The sequence below is a fragment of the Columba livia genome, chromosome Z, assembly GCF_036013475.1.
Source record: "Columba livia isolate bColLiv1 breed racing homer chromosome Z, bColLiv1.pat.W.v2, whole genome shotgun sequence".
Taxonomy (NCBI): Eukaryota; Metazoa; Chordata; class Aves; order Columbiformes; family Columbidae; genus Columba; species Columba livia.
This window is the reverse complement of record NC_088642.1, coordinates 35,597,131-35,618,255: the sequence shown is the minus strand read 5'-3', so window position 1 is coordinate 35,618,255 and position 21,125 is coordinate 35,597,131. Positions and strand designations below refer to the sequence as shown.

Genomic DNA, 21,125 nt, shown 5'->3' with positions numbered 1-21,125 from the left:
TTCACAGTAAACGTGCACAAAAATATAGTATTTCTTGTTACACCTCAGCATGTCCTAAGGAGACTGCTGTCTACAGAACACTGCTTACAGGATCTCTGTGAGTTACTGTCTGAGCTAGCTGAGAAAAGACCTAGTCTTTGTGATAAGCCACAGTACCTTCTGGACTCTGACCGTGTCCAGACTCCAGTACCACTTCACTGGTCAACTGAAGTATTACTACGGGCCCTTCCAAGAGGTCTTGCTCTGTTCAGGCTTCATTTTTTTTTTTTTCAGTGGTGTCAATTTTCACAGTAGGAGCATAACATGTGGAATTTGCAGGTACAAGGACTAATGCTAAGGCTTTAGAAGCAAACTATGAATTCGGTTCAATATCACTGTAGACAGTAAACCTCCAGTGCCATTTCAAAGCTCCAAACATTCAAAAAAAAAAAAAATCCACTTGCCTGCACTATCAATGGCCTCATATGATGTTCTCTAGTTCCTGTTCTAGAGAGAAACAATTGTTTCATGCTCACTTCACCTTTTCAGTGCCACTTACTGCTTTACACACCTCTGTCACACTCTGCTTAACCATCTCATTGCCAGTATGAAGAGCCCTACTATATTAAATACTCCATTTACACAAGGGGTCTGAGTACCAACTAGAGTAAGATGATGAACCTCATGGGCTCGTAGGCTGACCTCCCAGAAACGGGGGAGACATGGGCTCTAGGGGACAGCTGTTAGATGGACTACCAGCAACAAGTACAGCATCAAGGCATTCTCTTTTCTTCCACTTCACCACCCCTCAGCAAGAAGGCTGGGGGTCAAGAAGAGGCTGGGAGGGGACACTGTCAGAATAACTGAACCTAACTGGCCAAAGGGATATTCCATATGTTTTAACCTCATGCTCAGCAATAAAACTGGGATAGCAGAAGAAGGGGTGGGGAGGAGCAAGGTGTCTTCCAAGGCAGCTGATGCTTGGAGACTGGCTGGGCATTGGTGTGCCTGTGGGAGGTGGTGAAAGCCTGACTGCCTTTTCATCATTTGTTTTTAAGTCTTTTGTCCACTTAGCTAACTGTCTTTACCTTGATCCATGAGTTTTCTTGCTTTTGCTCTTCCTACTCTCTCCCTTGTCTTGCTGAGGGTGTTGGGGGAATAAGCAGAGAAGAAACATATTAAAAGGCATTAAAAGCAATGTAGGTGTGATAGTATAAAGTTTTGTTCATACTCTGAATTCCAGGGTGCAGGCTAATGTAATGAGCGTGCCAACTATGAATTAGATTATTTTAAGTTTTTTTGAAAAGAACATGAATAAAATTATGTGCCTAATCAGTCTATCGCACTGTGCTAGAAAGCTTCTTGTGATGTACCTACCTACCTCCTTAAGAAATAAACAAAAAATAACCCTCACTTTGGTCTGAAGCAGGAGATTAAGTCTTTTTTACTTGTTTCTCACTTGAATTTTACAATCTCACTGTTGGCAGCAACTACTAAAATGTGCTGGTTTGCATGACAAGTTGTATGTCATCATAAATTTGGTTCTTTTTTGTGAACCTGAAGAGTTTACTATATATGTTTGCTTCATTCAGGAAACTGTAGTTTTCAAGCTTACTCAGCTTCTCTGAAAAACATTCATTTTAATATTGGAAAATGAAACAACTAAATTAACAAAAACATCATGAAATAAACCTGAAAACTCTTTTCTCCAACCAAATATGAAGACAACTTGGCACAGACACAGAGAAAAGCATATATATACTAATATCTTCCTTCATTCCAAATACCTAATTAATAAATAATGAAGTGTATGACTGGAAACATTTAATCAGCTTGAGCTGATGTCAATAATTATTTTTTCTTTGTTTCTGTATATAATTTAAGAGTTAGAATTACAGTTCATTGACATGTGAGGATTTTATTGATGTGGTGCTTTACGTACATACTTTTTCTAAGTTATAGGAATATCAGGCTCCAGTTTGCAAGAACTTGCTCTCAATTTTGAGTTTTAATAGAAAAAAACCCTCAAATTTAACATACACGCCAAATAAAATTACCTTCCTAGTACTCACATTACAATGAAAATACAAATACAAAAGACAATGTACTTTTTCATTTCAACTTGCTAAAGGAGGAACAGAAAAGAGATTACTACAATACTTCAATTTGGATGGAGGCCTTTTAGTTATAGTTAAGAAATAAAGCTAGTAACTTTAAAATTGAGCAGGAAATGCCACTTTGTGAGTACTCACCATACTTCTTCTAATGTAGTCTATCGCTTTTTTCATATCCATGCCTGACCAGTTATCGAGCATGTAGCAGACGCAGGAAGCACAATACACAAACCTCATGTCATTCTCACTTCCTTCCAGCACCGCACAGAAACTGAAAGAAACATTTCTGTTATTATGCACGGTATGGCCTATTATATCAGAAAATATGAAAAACAGTTTGAGGACTGTGTAATTTTTCCTTCAAAAATTAGTTACTTCTATTGACCGTATTCACATAAATATAACCCAAAGCAATGCTAGATTTTCTTTTTAGATTATGTGATTCTAACTAAGTCGAGCAAAATGAATAGAACTATAAACATTTAGGAGCCTGAGTGACTTTATTCCCAGCAATGTAATCACACTGATATTTATTTGTTCAAAGATGTTAACGTGTAAATTCACCGATCACAATATACACTGATGGATTAATAATTATTTTAAGATTTACTGTTTGGGGCAGAATTCTTTGCCTTTCTAGAAATCTTAATAGCTCACAAGGCTTTCTTTCCTGACTGCAACTTTAAGATCAGTTTCTCATATATGCATAAATGTAATTGTTATTATTACCTTTTCTAATACAAATGATAAAAATTCTCCTCAATCCAGTTTTTGATTTCCTATGGCTACATTCTTTCCAAACTCTACCAACGTTTGAAACTTGTATCTAGGTTACGTAGGTACAATCCTGTGCTCTTTCAGAGACCCTTAAAATGAAGATCTGATTTGCTGCCTGACAAGCCTCCACTTGGTTCAAAAAGCTACTCAGTATATTCTGATCACTCAACTATTTGCAAAAAGCCAGCACAACAGAATATTGCTAAGTCCTCCTGACAGATCTCTTCTAAAAGAAGAAAAATAGGTACTTCTGACTTTAAAGAGAGTCTTTTAAGCACGACTATCACCAACATGATGCTCCCTCCCTGACCCTGTAATTCAAGCATGTATCCCATCATCTTCCTGCATAGCAAAGCCCTCAACATTTACTGGGAGATATTTTCACCTCCCCTAACTGCAAAGGTGCCAGGCCTTGCTCTCTGCAGTGCAGATAGGGATGAATTCCATTGCTCTCTGGACATGGCACAGGACATTCTGAGAAACCAAGACACTTCTTAAGATGTGCGAGTACTGTGGTTTACAATCTTGACCCATTCTGAGGTGACAACTGCATTGTTATCCAAACGCTTCATATCACATTCAGCTAAAGTAAGGTAGAAACTGAAATACACACATTTATTCGTAATGAAAAAAGACACAATACAATTTCAATTTCTCTTCCTCGTTTCTTTTTATTCACACCTGTCCTTTAGTAACTAGAAACCAGCATACTTATACAAGGGTGACACCAGAAAAATGTCTCTTTCCTTCAGTGAGCATATCCATCTGGACAAGATGTTAGCTCAAGCTCTGGCCTTCAAACGTCCTACCCCTTTGGGACAGTAAAAGTGGTTTTCCTAGGTATAAAAATGTCTGTCACACTAGAAATTGACTCCTGCTCAAGCAACAATTCTATACCAGAGACATAAAAAGCACTCCTCTGTAGGGGCTAGCTGGCACTCTTCAACAGAGAATACAAAACTTGGGATCACACATAAGAATTCTCAGTCTGTACACTAAAACCACACTTGATACAAACATGTAGAAGAGGTTAATTGCATGTAGCCTATTACTGTAACCAGGTAAGGTGGCAAGTAACCATTTGAAGATGCTAGTGGCTAGGAAGCAACTCCTGCCTTTCGGATATACTTTAAAAACAAAAATAGCCCAACATATAATAGAAATGCTTTAAGCAATGGAACAGGCACCTCCATATGCTTGAAGAAACTGCAAACTACAGAAGATCAACAAATACATGTATATATATCTGTATACATACTTCAGGAGCTGGCCCATTAAGCACACGCTGCTGTTATTTATAACAGAAAACTACATATCATACAGTTCATATTCACCGCTTACATTCTGGAGTTTGTGTTTGGTTTTGTTTTTTTTTTCTTTCTAAAAACACACCCAACACTGCATTTTAACAGTTGTGCTGCTCCCGCAAAAAAAGTTTGAATTATAGAATATGTCTAAGTGACAAGCCATTCGACCGAAACAAAACCTTCAAAGGGTGACAGCAATTTCCTTGTGAAGTAAAAGATAATTCCTTCAGAAACAACATTTGGATAATTCTGCATTTCTTAAAGTACTATTTAAAAAATGGCAGTCAGTAAAACTTAACAACACAGACAGATCACGAGCCCTAGTAGAAGTTCTAATTAGCTACCAGTTTCAGCCTGCTTTAAAACAAGCAAACAAACCCACCAACAGAAGTAGATCGAGGAGTATATACCATCTATTAAAAATGTACACAAAAAGGACAGATCTCACAATGAAGCTTAGTAATATTATCTCCTATTTCAAAAATGTACAAGGTAATTCATCCTGTATATTGTTATTCTGGATCACTCAAAACTAAATAAAGCCCATCCTCCCACAAAGCAGAAAAAACATCGTTACAGTGTTCCAGGGCACTGCAAAAAATGGAGAATATGAACACAGAAAACCACACTTACCTGAAGGACAGAGCAGAAAAACTACTATCCCCAGGACAAAACCAATCAATTAACTTCCCAGTAGTAAGTATCTAATCTTGTAAGTAAGTATCCTCATTCTCCAATACAAAAGCAAATCTATACACAAAGTGCTACTGGGTCCTTTAAACTGGCATGTGTTCTACGACTGGTATTGATTACCCACCATAGAATTTTCTAATAGAAAGAAAAGATTATATAGCTACTTTGTAAAAACCATGTTTCTTATGTTTCATTCCATATATGGGTTTTCTATTAACCTTCCAGAGAGTTACAGAATACAAAATTGTCTCTTACCTTCCATCCTCCAGCTGCAGAGCTCTCAGTCCTGCCAATATGGCATCTTTATTTATTCGACTTAAATCATCTCCAAGAATAACCAGACATGACAGACCTGTGTAAGTCATTGCTATGTGCCCGCTATCATAGGGATGCGACATACCTGGGCCCTAGAAAAAAGGGGGAAAAGACAAAAATACTGAAACATCATAAGACCTTATATTACACTCTAGCATTCATTAAAAAACAAACTCCACTAAGAGGTAAATGAAGTTCTGTTCCTTTCACTCATTATGGTTAAACTGAACGCATCTAACCCAACTTTTATCATCATATAGGCTATTGCACAGCTCTGCTGCTCTTGTAAACAGTTGGTCAGTTGGAAAAAATCTTTGCCAGGAGTAATATTTATGTAAGAGTTCAGCAAAAAGACGGGATGTGCTTAACTGTACCTAAGTTTATCCTGACGCATCACCAGGCATCAGCTTCCTGGCAGCTGGTTAAGCACTGTTAAACTGCCAAATCTCTGGAGGTCCTTTACACAAAGACTTTACAAACTAATGATCAACACGTAGAAAGCAGTGTGAGGGATGACTAGCAATCTGTGAACTGAAGCAATATCAAATTAGCTTCTCATCTACTTTAATGTCTACTCTAAAATAATCAGAATTTAAACACAGTATTCACATAGTAAATGATGTCAGCTGAGAAGCTAAAATGGGAGTTAAATACTGAGTTAAATACATGACACAAATTACAATAATGGGCAGGGATTGATACAGCTGTACTAAAATTATTATTTTTCCTTTTGATATTTTATAGGTACATCCTGGACTCTACCACTTAATGAAAACAGAAGTCACATGCAACAAAATAACTTCAGATACCTGATACTGAGCAACTGGAAGACAATGATTTCAAACAGGATAAAAGCTATTTCAATACTGAGCAACACAGACAACTAAGTTTTAAAATCACATTTTACTAGCATTATTGCCTAGTCGCCATTTTATTTTGCAATTCATGCTAAAATCACATGCAAAAAACAAATTAAGTAAGACTATGTTATGTGTAATTGGTATTTTTCAGCCAACTTATGCTTCTTTTCAAAGCCAAAAAGCTTTGCTTCTAATAAGAAACTGCAAGAAAAAATAATTATTACCCACTAGACAGCAAGAGACTATTCTCACCCTAGGGAATCAAGCACAGTTGGGAAAGAGAGGCAGAAAACAAGGTGAAAGTGGCTGCAGAAGCACTGAAAAAACTCTAGCTATGCAACAGAGAAAGGGAAAAAGGAAGTGAGTGCTGAGAGCTGCAACTCCTCTGCTCCATTTCCAGCCCTGGACTCCTTGTTGAGAAGAAGGCACAAATCTCAACAGCTCCCAGAACTACCCCTGAGCTGCCAGTGCCCATCTGTCTCTTGCCCTCCACATCTCCCAGTCGCACACAAACATAGAGAGGCAAGGGCTGGCAGAGACCTCTGGATGTCATCTGGTCCAACCTCCTGCTCAAGCAGGGTCACCTAGATTTGGGTGCCGAGGACCAAGTCCAGATGGCTTTTGAGTATCTCCAAGGATGGAGACGCCACCACCTCCCGTGCCAGTGCTTGGCCACCCTCACAGTGAAAAAGTGTTCCCTGATGTTCAAAGGAAACCTCCTGTGTATCAAGCCTGTTCTCACTGACTCTGGTCCTGTCACTGGGTACCACCTGAAAGAGCCTGGTTCTGTCATCTTTGCACCCCTCCTGCAGTTTATGTATTTATGTTGATGAGATCCTCCTGAACCTTCTCCAGGATGAACAGTCCCAGCTCACCTAGCCTTTCCTCATGCGAGAGATGTTCCAGGCTGACTTCCCCATGGAGCACACCACAGATGAAGGACAGCTGTGCCCTCAAACAGCTTAGAAAAAGCTACTGCAATCATGAAACACGTTCTAATTTGAGTGGATGACAGGGTTTAATCCCAGAAAGAATAACATGGCCTATCATACCAATTATAGGCATTTTAAATCTAGCAGAATCAAAAACATTCTTCTCAGAATACCTTTCCCTTAAAAGTTTTATTATCAACAACTTAACTCTTCTGACGCATCGATTTATTTCAAATATAAAATTCTGCTCCAAAAATCCAGACATATAGGGTGATACAAATCTGCCTTGACACAAAGAAGCATTCAGTTTAAAATAACTGATCAATTTATTTTACAATTTACTTACAGCAGGTCTCTATTCTAAAAGGCGAAAACCGAACCAGTTCTTGCCCTAAAAGGATTCTCAATGTCCAAGACACAGATTTGCCAATGAAAAATATCTGGAAATGTTCTCTGATATTAGGACCAACTGTTTACAAAATGTCCCAGCAGTTACCAGGAGCAACAACAAAGAAAATTATGTTTCCAGACATCCATGTAATTGAAGTTAAACTGGAATGAGAGGAACACTTAATTTCTCCCTACCTGGCATAAACTAGAGCCAGAAGTTGCCCCTGCTCATTTCACATAAATACACTGAAAATGCCGCAGTCTGTGAGTTCACCACTGCTCTGTTTACACACTTATATAGGCAGTCCATCTCCAAATTAATGCTGTCATCAGGAATACTGAACAGTAATAGATATAGTGAAATGGTTCAACTTTACTTTTCAAAATATTTCCAGAGGAAGACTACATGCACTAAGCAAAGAAGGTTTACTCTAAGGATATTCAGATTTGCTTTCTAAAACCATTTAAATGAAAACTACCCAAATGTTTTAACTGCTACAAACACCCCTGAATATTCAGGAAATTTTCTAAGACATCTGTAATTCTTCAAGTGACAATTTTTCACACAGTGTCAACACAAAGTATCTGAAAATTCCTGCTTTACAAGGTTCTTTTAAATTGTAATTTTCTATACCCATGCTAATTCCACACTGCCCATAAAGCTTTGGTAGCCTACAAACATGTCTAAATAACTGGGCCCTTATTTTTAGTGAATACAGGTCTTTGTTACACCATCACTCTCTGCAGTAAAAACATGCTGCAAACAAAGTGTTTTAAGCAGATATACTCTATGCTTATGAAACTAAATAATAGCATCCTTATCAAACAAACATTATCACTCACTACAGTACCTGGACAATGTATAAATTCTATCTGTACTTCTTTTCCTATGCAGAAATTTCAACAAGTAGCAGGAGCACATTGCTTGTTCAAACGCAGGGTTTCAGCAACACTAGAGCTGTATAAAATTTTGCAAGTTGATAGGTTTAGTAAAGAGCACAAACTATACTTGTATGATATATATAAACCAAACAGTAGTGTCTGCTGCCTTTACATACAACCATGAAGTTCACAGCTAAATTAGCACTGCCATCTACTTCTGTCCTTGAACATCAAACAAATATTTAGGTACAAGTAATGCAGAAAAGACTGTTAGGATACATGGTTTTGAAACATCATTATGTGGGGATTTGGGGAGATGGTCTCAGCATTCAAAACCAGCTGCTTGTAGGTCACACAACTACCTTTACTACTAATAGTTTTTTTTCATCACAGGGTTATCATGTGGCAAGTAATTAAATTCTTTTATGATAAGCTGATATACTGCTAGACATCTTGATATGTAATTATTAAAAAGCCAGTGAAAGCAACAGAGGGTCCAACATACTGGTATGCAGCCAATATCCTGATAACATTTGATTTAGGGCCAAAAATCCCAACAAATACAGCCAATATTTCCATAAAACTAAATTAAACACAGAAGTATCAGAATCAAATATGAGATCATACCAGAATTACTATAAAGTTTACTCACAAAGGCCAAAATTATGTTTCATATAGGTAATTACTGTGAGATTTTGGAAGCTTTTGAGAGCCTAACAGATCTTTGTTCATCACATGTGACTTAAAAAAGAATAAAGAAAATAGATATTCACCAGAAGAATACAAGAATAATATATTCTGTACGCTAATCATAACTGTTCAAATCTGAAGTGTACTAGAATTAACTTTATCTTCTAAGCTTCACGTAAGTATTTCAAGCTAACTGTGATAGTACTTAACAAAATTTATGTTGTACCTACACACACTAATATATACTACATAGACTAATGCAATAAAACACCTGAACCCAAGTAACAGGATTTCTTTGAGGGGACAACAATCAGAATAACTGGACACTTCAGATAAAACAAAACAAACACAAACAAAAAATGAAAACAAAACAATTAAAACAAACAAAACCCCACCCAACACCCACAGAAACAATACTTTTTTTGCAGAAAATTGAGAATTAATGACATTTGTAAAAAATGGTCATGTGGTAATTTCACATCACAAAGCAGGACTGGAATGGCTTCTCCAAAGGCAAAAAATTACAGCACGTCTCAAAAGTTTCATGAGATCATTGCTAATACGTCTAAAATTTGCGTGGCTGGAGGAAGTGTGGCTCGACTGCCTCTGTCTGGAAGGGCAAAGTAAGTCAGTCATTGTGTAGAAGTCTGTCCCAAATTTATCAAAGACACTGTAGTCAAAGCACCTGGTTTTTAACTGGCAACCTCAGGCTTGGTAAAAAAAAAACTACTTTTAAAGTTCTGTATCATGAACAAAGCCTACTTTTAGTGGAACAGAACTGTTTCTGCCTCACAGACACTATAGACTAAAGCACCAGCAGCAACTAAGGGAACTGTCAGTTTAAGCACAAAAACCCCACTATTGCCATCACCTCAAACTGTAATCTTCACGTGCAAAGGACACAAAGATTAACAGAATGAAGTTATTTTGAGAATGGCAGGAGTTCCACTTCAAAAGCTAGCAACATGAAAGCTGTTAAACTATGGATGGATTGTTAAACACTTAAGACTAAACAACCAGAAGAAATACACTTAATCCTTTAAAGCTGTCTCCATAAAGGAATAAGGCAAAAGGAGAGGGTCTGGAGGAAAGAACAGTGGGTCCTGCAGAACCAGTGCCACACTACGTGCATTTCACAATTTGTGCAAGTTGCAGTGTGGCCCCATGGACTAATGGCCCACTAATGGGGAAGTTCATTCAGAGGTCAACTTCTGGTTCAATTTCATTCAAAAGGAGTCCAGTCTGTACGCCACGCTCTTTTGGAGCAAGCACATTACTGACCTGAACTAATACAGTGGTACAGACATACCCTGAGAAGACAACAGTGGGGATAGGGCCAGGTCCTGTTCTCTCTACACACTTCACCTTTTGTGAAACAGAAAACAGATTCACTTGGCTCTCAGCAATTGAGTAAAACAGTTCCGCTCTATGGCTGCTACCATCATTGTACGGACCATCTGAGACTTCCTTAGAAGAATTAACACTTGAAGATGAAAGGTGAGGGGAAGCTTTCAAACGTTAAAACCTGGTTCAGTGACACGATAATGTTCCCTATCACATTATCCAGAACAGCTACTTAAACATAACTCATGGTCACTGACAACTCCTCCTGATGACGGCAGAGAGGGCTAAGAAACTCTCTGCTGGAAAGCATAGGCAATATCTCTTGAACACTAATGAAGAATGCTACTAAACATACTCCTACGAAGGCAGGCAAGAGTCCCACTTTCAAAAAAACCTTCTCACATCTGACCAGTGTTACAAACATGGATTGTCTCAGCCTTGAAAAAGTACAATGTTGTGTCAGGAAGACAGAACAGATCTTTTTTTAACCAAGTGAAAGCATATGTTATTTACCTCTATCTTACATTAAAGTTCCAGGTACTGGCTTTAAATCTAGAACCTAAAACTGATACGTAACACTTTAAAGAGGTTTAAAAGACCTAGGCTAATCTGAAATTCTAGGAGACTGTTCACCCCTAAATTAAAAGGCTAATTTAAACTCAAATAATACCAAACCAGAGAGACTGAAGAAGCTTGAGCCATTTACAAAAAATAATTATCTAATTTTAAATGCTCATGTTTAAATGCAATGATAGATGCAGCACTCTTAGCCTTCGCATACGGTTAAGACTGTTGAGGCTTGTTAAGGCTCCGTGTGGTGAGCTGGTCAAGTGGAAAGGGTTTTGCTTCACTTTTGCTACAGGCCCACGTGCTGCACAGACACTACCATCAAACACTGGAAGGGTTAACAGCTAAAAATCCAAACCCCAAACCAAAAACAAATGGGCTATCCTGATAACATTTAGTAAAGTTGGAAATTAACATATCACTTGCTTTATTCTAATATTTTGAAGGGTCCCTAGTGACAGAAGAGATTTGGCTACTTCCAGTATTGCACTTTCTCAGAGTTCAACAATGAAATCATTGTATTGGCATGTAATAAATAGTAACTGTCAATGCAAATCCAAAACATTTACAAGCTTTTTCAAAAGTTATCAAGACATACATTTAGTAGAACATTATAAAATTATGAATAAAGAAAATTGGCAAGAACTTACACATAATTCAAAGTCATCGCAGTGGATTTCCAGTCTTTTTTTCCCGAGTTATTTCAGAACATTTTAGGGCAATAGTGCTGGAAATACTTTAAACCTTTGTATGCCAATTAAACAAGCCGACCTGATCCCTCTAACGCAGATGCACCGAAAAAAGTACTGCAATGCTTGAATGAAAAGCACATCCATGTGCAAACAGTTTTCTACAGAAAATGATCTGTAACTGACTTCCACAGGTTACATGATTCCACTCCTTTGCCCTTTCTGCAGATTGGCTAACACATCATGAGGCCAAGATGGGCCACAACACATTTCCTGAAAAGAGAATTTTAAGTATGAAGCATGCACTATTGGAATTTGAAAGTTAAATTAAAACTCTAGAAAGGACTATGAAGGAACAATGATGCTTTGCCAATCTTAACAGACTTCTTTTCTTTAGGGGCCTTTACAAGATTTCAGAACTACATCCAGAACTCACTCACCATGCTTTGTACACTGGGAAGGATTTGAAAAAGGTTCTAAAAAGTATGCGCTAATTTAATGTACTATACCACATGGCAGTGACCCAAGCCTTTCAGGAAACACAACTGCTGCATTTTTACTATCTTAATTTGGTAAAATTATGTCTTTATTCATTTTATAATGCTGTCAATGCCACAATAACAGCATGACAACCTCAACCACTTTAGGTGACTTACCAAAGACAACCATCTTCCTTCTGAGTAAAACCAACCTTTGCCTATACAAGTGTACTGAAATTATTGTATACAGTTTTGTTTTTAAACATTATTTTTAACAAAGTATCCCAGTAAGTCACCACTAGATATCCCAAATTGTTTTAGGTTTTAAGCTAAGTTTTCCTTTTCTCCTTCATGCTCAGCGGGTGGTTGGATTGCCACTGAGGTTAATTCCAATTAAAACAGCTGATGAATTCATCTTGCTACTACAGTTCAAGCTCTCTGCAGACACCATCTGTAGTGTAAAACCGAATACCAAAAAAGCCAAGAGACAAATTACCTTTCCTGTCACATGCTGCTGTAGCACCCTGTGCAGAGATGTAAAAATCCCTCTTCACTATTATTTTTCACTTGTTAGAAAGTGCAACCTCTGAATACTACTGCTATGAGTACTCGGTTGATTTGCTATGCAAAAGGCTTATGCAGTTATTACTCCAATGTAGGTTAACATTCCCACAAGTTATTCAGAAGCATGAAGTTAAGCTGTTAAGAGTAAACAAAACTAAGCACAAATTAGGCTGCTGTACTCTCTTTGTACTCAAGTTAGTTCAAGCATTTTTACACTCAACTACAGTCATGATTGTTTCAGATGTCCTTCCTTGCTTTCAGTTTTGGACTCCAAGATTAATTAATTCATTTATATTTAAAAACTTGTTATCTGTCCATTACAAAAATCAAATACTTGGTGATGATTTAGAGCTCTTCTGGATTTTTCATCCATCAAACACAGAACTACTGCACCTCCTTCACAGTCCTTCCTGCAACCTGGCCTCAGCTTCCCTCTTCCAACCACATCAATCCTTCCATACCATCTTTAGCAGCCTCTGCAAACCTCCCGTCTCTCTTGTACTAAGGACACTCTATTTTTGTATACAGATATAACTCTCTTGAACATCAGTCTCACAGGCTTCAAAGCATCCTCTGTTATGGTCGTGACTAGGGGGGATGAGGAGAGCCTTGCCTTTGTTTGAGTGGGTACCAAATGCAACCAAATTACACGTTTCATCACAGGAAGAGGAATACTGAAGAAGAGCATGTGCTGCAGCACTTAATACAGAGCTACTCCAACCTTCTTTACCAGGTTACAGTTCTTGTGTTAGAGAAATTTACCTACTTCAGTAACATCAGAGAAGTGGGAGAGTATACTGAGACAAACCACAATTTGTATGGCAATTTCTTCACTGCCCTGGAAACTCAAGCAATACCATTTTAGCAAGTTTCTTACATGTTTCTAGAAGTTCCGCAAAGGTTTCAGTCTACTAGCAGTGCAAAAAATCTTTGTTTTCCAGATATTCCATAATTATGCAGTTAATATTATACAAAAGACAAAAGATCCTTTATTGCCTAATTGAAAATATTTCCCCCTCACACACACACAGTTAACTGACCTTGGAGGGATTGAATGGCATCCCTAAATATGAAGAGCCTCTGAAGCCACAGCGATTCAAGTTTGATCCTGGAAAGATAAAAAAAAATAAAGACTCAACTAACTTGCTTTGCTGAAACATGCATTATAAACCATAATTCTCTAGTCCAGATCAAGACCTGTTAGTTCAACAGTATTACTAGAGTTTGCATGTGTCTTTCACTATGTTCCTAACCTCAGTTTCTAATCAATCTGATTATTAAAAAAAAAAAAAAAAAAAAGCACAGGCAAACTTGATCCTGCAGTAATAACAAAGCAACAGATTTTTGTTATTTGGTGGAACTACAATGTTCACATCAGCACGGAATTGTCTTCCATGCTTTCCAAAACAAAAAAACAAAACCAAAAAAAAAGATTGCTCCCCTGAAAAAGTGCCTAGAGTTAACAGATTTTTTTCCTCTCTGGATTCCTGCCTGGGAATGCCATCTGTTCCCAAGCAGAATTGTTTTAAGACACTTTGCAACATGTACAAGGACAAACAAACTGTCTGCAGTTTTAAGCTAGCACCAGTCTAACTCAATACTGTCAGAGTGAAATAGCTGAAATGGAGTGAAAGGCAAAGTTTTAATTTGAGACACTTTTCTCTCACTCAAAACAGAGGTACATGAACATCATAGCTATCAAACATTTCTGTTAGAGATTCAGTATTATATGTGTCACAGTGCCTCAGCACACAGTATACAGACATGTGCACCAGACACTGTCTAGAGCTCAGTACAGGTTCATTTCAATCTGCACTAAAAACTACTACGTATAGTCGTATTCACAAGGAGGAAACAGAAAAAGCATGTGGATTTGTAGACAAAAAAGTGCATAACTTATATTTTTTTATAATATAAATCTCAGCGGAGAACACTAGCTCCTGGAGTCAAAAACTTGTATTTCATGTTGCAACACATTCTGGAAAGCACAATAAATATTAGTCTTATGGACTAATCTAAGGTCCCGAAGGACACTGCCCAAAAAGCATCATGATTTGAAAAATGACACAATGTGAACAAATCAGTACAAGGAGGAACAGATTTCCTAAGTGACATTGTGGAAAAATCATCATTCACTTGGCCCATTTTCAGTAAAAATGAATCTGTGTTTTAAAGTGCTTAAGTGAACTAAAAAATTCACTTTGAAATGGCACTAAGGTGGAAACCCTTCATCCAGAAAACATTTGCTGGCCTGCTAGCACACAGCTGTTCTGGCTGGCTGCAAATGAAAAAGTGATACAATAAGGACAGCTCTGCAGTCAAACAGAACTCATCTGCTAGTTGCTAGATGGGGAGATTGATCTCAGAAAGACTGATCCTCATCACAGCCTTTTAGACTGCAGTTTATAATTCATTACCAAGGCAGAAATAACAAGTGCAGTGTGCTCTTAGGCAGTCACTTCAACTGGCTTCTGAGTTGACAGCTACTATTAAAAAGAAAGATTTAAATTAAAGTACATGAATGAAATCAGGACTGATTATTCCCTTTAGTTGTTCAATTTTCATGTAATATTTTTAAACTTTTCTTGTACTATTAAACTGCTACCAAATAAAACCAAGCATTAGTAATTTTAAAATGCTGGTTTTTTAACTGTATTGCTATCAGTGACTCAAAATCTATTTTGATGCTTTATGTCAGTGACTTTCCTAGACTTTACGCAGAGGCTCCTAGGAAAAACAGAAGAACAGCACAGCTCCACAATGTCCTTACTACTGCAAAATCGTTCAAGATCATTTTATTCCCTCCTCCAAACAAAAAAACTGTGTCATTAATGTGCATATAACAGACGCTTCCTGCAGTATTACAAGTGAAATGCTAAATTTCTAGCTACAGTTCTTGAACTGAAAAACAGACTTCTGAGCTGATAAAGGAAGTGTTAAAACAGGAAGTGAAAACAGCTCATTTCTAGTCAGATGACTGGCACATTGACGTCCTGTCTCAATTTTTTTTTAGCTTCCTGTGAACATACAACTTCAAAACTAAATGGAAATTAAAGGGGAATTGAAAAAAAACAACAACACTGTCTTTCAGTTTATGCACATCACCTCACCTTCTGTGAAGTTGGTTTTACTATTTTGTTGCAAAGTATTCATGCTTGTCTTACATAATAGCTTAGGAGAGATAATCAAACTCTTGCCTACTTTCCTGAACCACATACAGCACATCAGAATCAAAAACAGAATTAAAAATTAAACCCACCCTAATTAAAACACTATGATCATAGTCTATACCCTTTGTAAAAAACGGCTGGAGTGACCAGTTCAGCTCCAGCAAAGTCCCTTGAAGCACAAAGTACAACTGCAGCTATGAAATGGTACCACCTAGTGTTCACTTTCATAGTTCAGTATATTTAAACACTTTCTCAAAGACCTTAAGACAGAGCAAAACCAAATAAATGTTTCATCAATCGCTGCATGACCATTACAACCTGAACAAAACACACCTCAAAAAACTTTTCACAAGTTTTCAAAACTCTGACAACAGAACTAAAGTTGGTGAAGGGTTTGGAGGGGAGGCTAAAGTCACTGGGTTTGTTCATCTTGGAGGAGACTGAGGGGAGAGCTCATCGCAGTCCACAGCTTCCTTACAAGGGGAGGAGGAGGAGCAGGCGTCGATCTCTTCTCTTTAGTGACCAACGACAGAACACAAGGGAATGGCAGGAAGATGTGCCAGGGGAGGTTTAGGTTGGACACCAGGAAAAGGTTCTTCCCCCAGAGGGTGGTGGAGCACTGGAACAGGCTCCCCAGGGAGGTGTCACAGCCCCAAGCCTGACAGTGTTCAAGAAGAGACTGGACATGCCCTCAGACACACGGTGTGAACTGTGGGGTTGTCATATGCAGGGACAGGAGTTGGACTCGATGGTCTTTGTGGGTCCCTCCCAACTAAGGACATTCTATGACCCTATGATAAAGAAAACTGACCCTTTCCCCAAACAAAAAGACTCCACACTTAAAAGCTTAGAGTTTCCTGTGAAGAAAACCATGTTACTTACTTGTACGTAAGCCAGAAAGTCCTTAAGACATGTAACAGAGCTCCAAGCGATGACCACAGATGGCTCATCCTTGGAGCTCATTTATTACAAACGGGACATGCTTATTATTTATCCTGACTTCCATGGGAAGACTGATACCTTTACAACTAATTCTTCCCATTCAGGTTTTCCTATGCATTCCTCTGGTTCCCAGGCTTTTCTCATTTTGCCAAGTACAAAAGGCAGTTTACACACAGCATTAAAATTCTACTACAAAAAAAACCCCACAGCTTTAACATAGGCTGACACAGCCAATACATCTAGATAAAGTAAGCATAAGCGATTCTTACTGAACTAGTGCTGAAAAATAATTCTTATAAATCAAAGCACTAGAATATGTCATAAAATGCAAAGTTGCATTCTCTAAAACAGAAGTCCTTTATACATCCAGATAAATACATCAAAATTAGCCATTAAAGAAGGTCATGTTGGAGAAAAATTTGTATTTCTGCTGAAGAAACTTGTGATCAGGAAGCTTACATGTAACCATGACCTCAAAAAAGTCAGTCACGTTTTATGCTTTTTTTTTCAGTACTGATAAACAAGTAAAGAAGAAAGAAGCATTACTACAAATCTAAGTTTAGACTTCGACAGAAGAAAGTTTTAAGTCCCTGATGTAGTGCAATGATATTCAGCCTGCTATGCATGGGCCCTTTGAGTTCAGACCCACAAATGAAATCTGTCTCAGCTCTCCTTTTGTTGACATTTCTTAATACAGCAAAGCCAGTGAGGCTTTCTAAAGGAAATCAGCAAGGTGTTTCTGCAGTGAACACACAAACAAAACAGATGTATTAGTCACGCACCTAAGCAGAGCATTTACTAGAAGTGAAGGAAAAGTAATAATGGCAAAAATCTATGGAATATGAAGCCACACTATTGAGTTAAGAGAATACAGGGGCCCTTTAAAAAAGCAGAATACAGCAAGGTGTATGTGAGGGTCAGCATGTGAGGGTCAGCTTGCAGTGCGTGAGACGCCATTCCCTAATTAGAATTCGTGTTCAGTCAGTCTCTAAAACACCCGAGCTGTAATTATGGTACTTAAAGGACATTATTTGAATCACAACTACAATAAACTCACAGAAGAACAGAGTCTGTCCTGACAGATCTTAATCTTTAGTTTCCTTCAGTGCATTTCAATTCGACTCACAGAGTATATATTGGCTTTCTTGCTCAGCAAGATCAAAATATCACTGCTTTGCATTCATGAGCTTTCTTTAGTTTCGCACAAAAACGTCAAAGGTTACAAACCTCTGAATTGAAGCTTTGATTAGCCATCAGACATATCACATACCAGTAAATACAAACATGTTACCTAAAACTATCCTAGTATACTGTGAGATTCTAAGAATTCTAAACCTCTATATTCTGAATTTTCTACCAAGTTCTGTAACACCCTGCTGAGGTGGGCTCACCCCGACCAGCAGCTACATAGCCACACAGCCACCCATTCACTTCCCGCTTCTGTGGGAAGGTGAGAAGACTCATGGATCCAGATAGCAACAGTTTGATAGGAGAAGAAAGAGCTGCAGGCACAAGCAAAGTGAGGCACGAATTTGAGTTCGTTCACTTTGAATTCATTCACTACTTCCCACTGGCCAGGCAGGTGGTGTTCAGCCATGTCCCAGAAAGCATGCCTAAGGGTGACTCAGGAAGACAAATGCCACTGCCATAAATATCATCCCCTTTCTCCTACTTTCCTCAAGCTTTTACTGATGAACATGGTGTCAGATGGTATGGAGCATCCCCTGAGTCAGCTGTCCTGGCTGCATCTGCAGAAGAAGAAGGGGTGCACAGGGGTAAAAAGAGACACCCCTGATGTTGCACAGGCACAGCTAAAACGCTGGTGGGTTACCAACACTGTTTTAGTAACAAACCCAAAACACAGCAGCATACGAGCTATTAGAGAAAAAAAAAATTCTGTCCCAGCCAGTACTTCTATATTAACAGTTATTGATAAACAGATATTAACATTGACTGTTCTGTCTCCCACCTACTGGAAAAAAAAATTACTGTAAAGTAGTAGTAGTTCTCAAAATAATTTGAATTTGCCATCTTAAAAAAAGTCTTTATATAAAAATCAAATTAAATGCTATGGATATGGAAGCTTTGGAGGGACAAAAATGAACAGCAGAGGAACTTACTTTTCTGATAAGAATTACAGGAATTCTCTTTTTGCTCATTTTATGAATTCAACCAGTGATGCAATCAAAAACAAAGAACCAAGATTCTGTAACAATATATTCCAATTTAAAATACAAGCTTTAAATAGATTTTCAGTCCCAGAGCCAAAAGTAATGAAGACTTATATCAAGTACAATACAGTTACTTAGGGCAAGATTATAGGAATTCAACATTCCAGAACCTACATAATAAACCAGTGTTATAATATAAAAGTTTGAAAATAAATTTTCCCTGGAAATAGTGGTTTATCAGAAGCATGTCAAAGAAGTTGCAATGGAATGCTTCTTTGAAAGCAGAGTAAAGACAGATAGATAGATAGATAGATAGATAGATAGATAGATAGATAGATAGATAGATAATTTTTTAACATGGAAAGATTCTGATGCATCAAGCTATCAATCTTTTAACTAGAGATCCACAAACATTTTGAAACTAAAAGCTTCACTGCTACAGCCTGCCAGAGTTCAGCTACTTCTCCAAACAGGCCAAAAGAGGGAGTCAGAGCTCTACTGCTGGGAGGCTGTCCATTAACAAATACTACACACACCCAGGATTGAAAAGCCACAAAGTCATAGAACCATTTCAGTTGGAAGAGACCCTCACGATCACCGAGTCCAGCCATAACCTAACTCTAGCACTAAACCATGTCCCTAAGAACCTCATCTAAATGCCTTTTAAACACCCCCAGGGATGGTGACTCCACCACTTCCCTGGGCAGCCATTTCCAATGCCTGACAACCCTTTCCGTGATACCAAATCTAAACCTCCTTTTCCTAATATCCAATCTAAACCTTCCCTGGTGCAGCTTGAGGCCATTTCCTCTTGTTGTATTACTTGCTACTTGGGAGAAGAGACCAACACCCTCCATGCTACAACCTCCTTTCAGGTAGATGTAGACAGCGATAAGGTCTCCCCTCAGCCTCCTTTTCTCCAGGCTAAATAGCACCAGTTCCCTCAGCTACTGCTCATCAGACTCATGCTCCAGGCCCCTCACCAGCTTTGTCACCTCCTCTGCACTCTCTCTAGTACCTCAATGTCTTTCTTATGATGAGGGGCCCAACACTGAACACAGTACTCGAGGTGGGGCCTCACCAGCACCAAGTACAGTGGCACAATCACTTATTTAGTCCTGCTGGCCACACTATTCCTGATACATGACAGGATGCTGTTGGCCTTTTTGGCCACCTGGGCACACTGCTGACTCATACTCAGCCAGCTGCCAATCAACACCCCCAGATCTTTTCCCGCCAGGCAGCTTTCCAGCCACTCTTTCCCAAGCCTGTAGATTTGCCTGGGGTTTTATTGCAAGTAGACACTACTGAGACGTATATATTCCCTTCTGAACATTTAGTCATCCAGTATTCAACTTGCTGCTGTTGGTACAATTTACATCTCACATTATCTGCTGTCCATTAGATGAGGTAAAAATGGAATAAAAATAATGCTGAAGTTTTAGGGGTTAAATGACCAGACAGCATAGTGTTATTACCAAAAGCAAGAGAACTTAAGATGAACAGTTTTTACAATGCAATACAATAATACAGTATTGGATGGAAGTTTGTTCTTTTGATAAAAAGGAGAAATTTATTATTTAAAAGCACAGAATACACTGCCAAAAGTACCCTCTGCAAAACTATTGTCCTGTAATCTTCTGATGGAATGATAGCTAGATAAGAAGCAGCACATCTGAGCTGTGCTCTGTTCTGTTAGCCTCCACATCTGGATAGTGAGATTTACAAAGCCCTCCCTAGGAGGCTTGTGACAATGGGACTATTCCAAACACTGTATCCAGTATATTAAAAAAATCTCACTGAGAATTAGTGCATACTATCAAAGAAACAAAAAAATGTCTATTGTAATCTCTCTTCTTGCAAACTTCACTTTTACTGCAAACATCAAGCATCAGCAATCTTGACTTTCATATACTTACTTCATAAAACTGCTTTTATTTCCCTAATACTGTTTGTAGGGAAGAGACTTAATTTGTAGTATATAAATAGACTAGATATTATGAGGAAATGCACAATTTTCTTTCTACAACTACCCAACATACAAAGGATATGTTAGTGATTTTATGGATGGGTACCTGGAACTACCTCTTCTCTAGAGACCAGTCTAGAGCAATCCCCACACCAGCACTTAACATGCACTTAACACGCCAGCACCTCCTGTCACAAAACAGCAGTGCCTTGCCCACATGTCCCTCCCTTCCATCCCCCCCCACTGCTATTAGCCATTCACCTGCCCTGCCACAGAAAAAAATAGCCAATT

The 21,125-nt window shown here is 38.3% G+C and overlaps 1 protein-coding gene across 1 annotated transcript in view; it reads right to left on the bottom strand.

The window, feature by feature from the left end:
* PGGT1B (protein geranylgeranyltransferase type I subunit beta) overlaps nucleotides 1-21,125 on the bottom strand; it is a 42,875-nt gene that overhangs the window by 12,998 nt on the left and 8,752 nt on the right. The window contains 3 exon segments of the mRNA XM_065045380.1: nucleotides 2,232-2,364; nucleotides 5,126-5,277; nucleotides 13,623-13,690. Of these exon segments, the coding sequence (XP_064901452.1) occupies nucleotides 2,232-2,364; nucleotides 5,126-5,277; nucleotides 13,623-13,690 (353 nt within the window).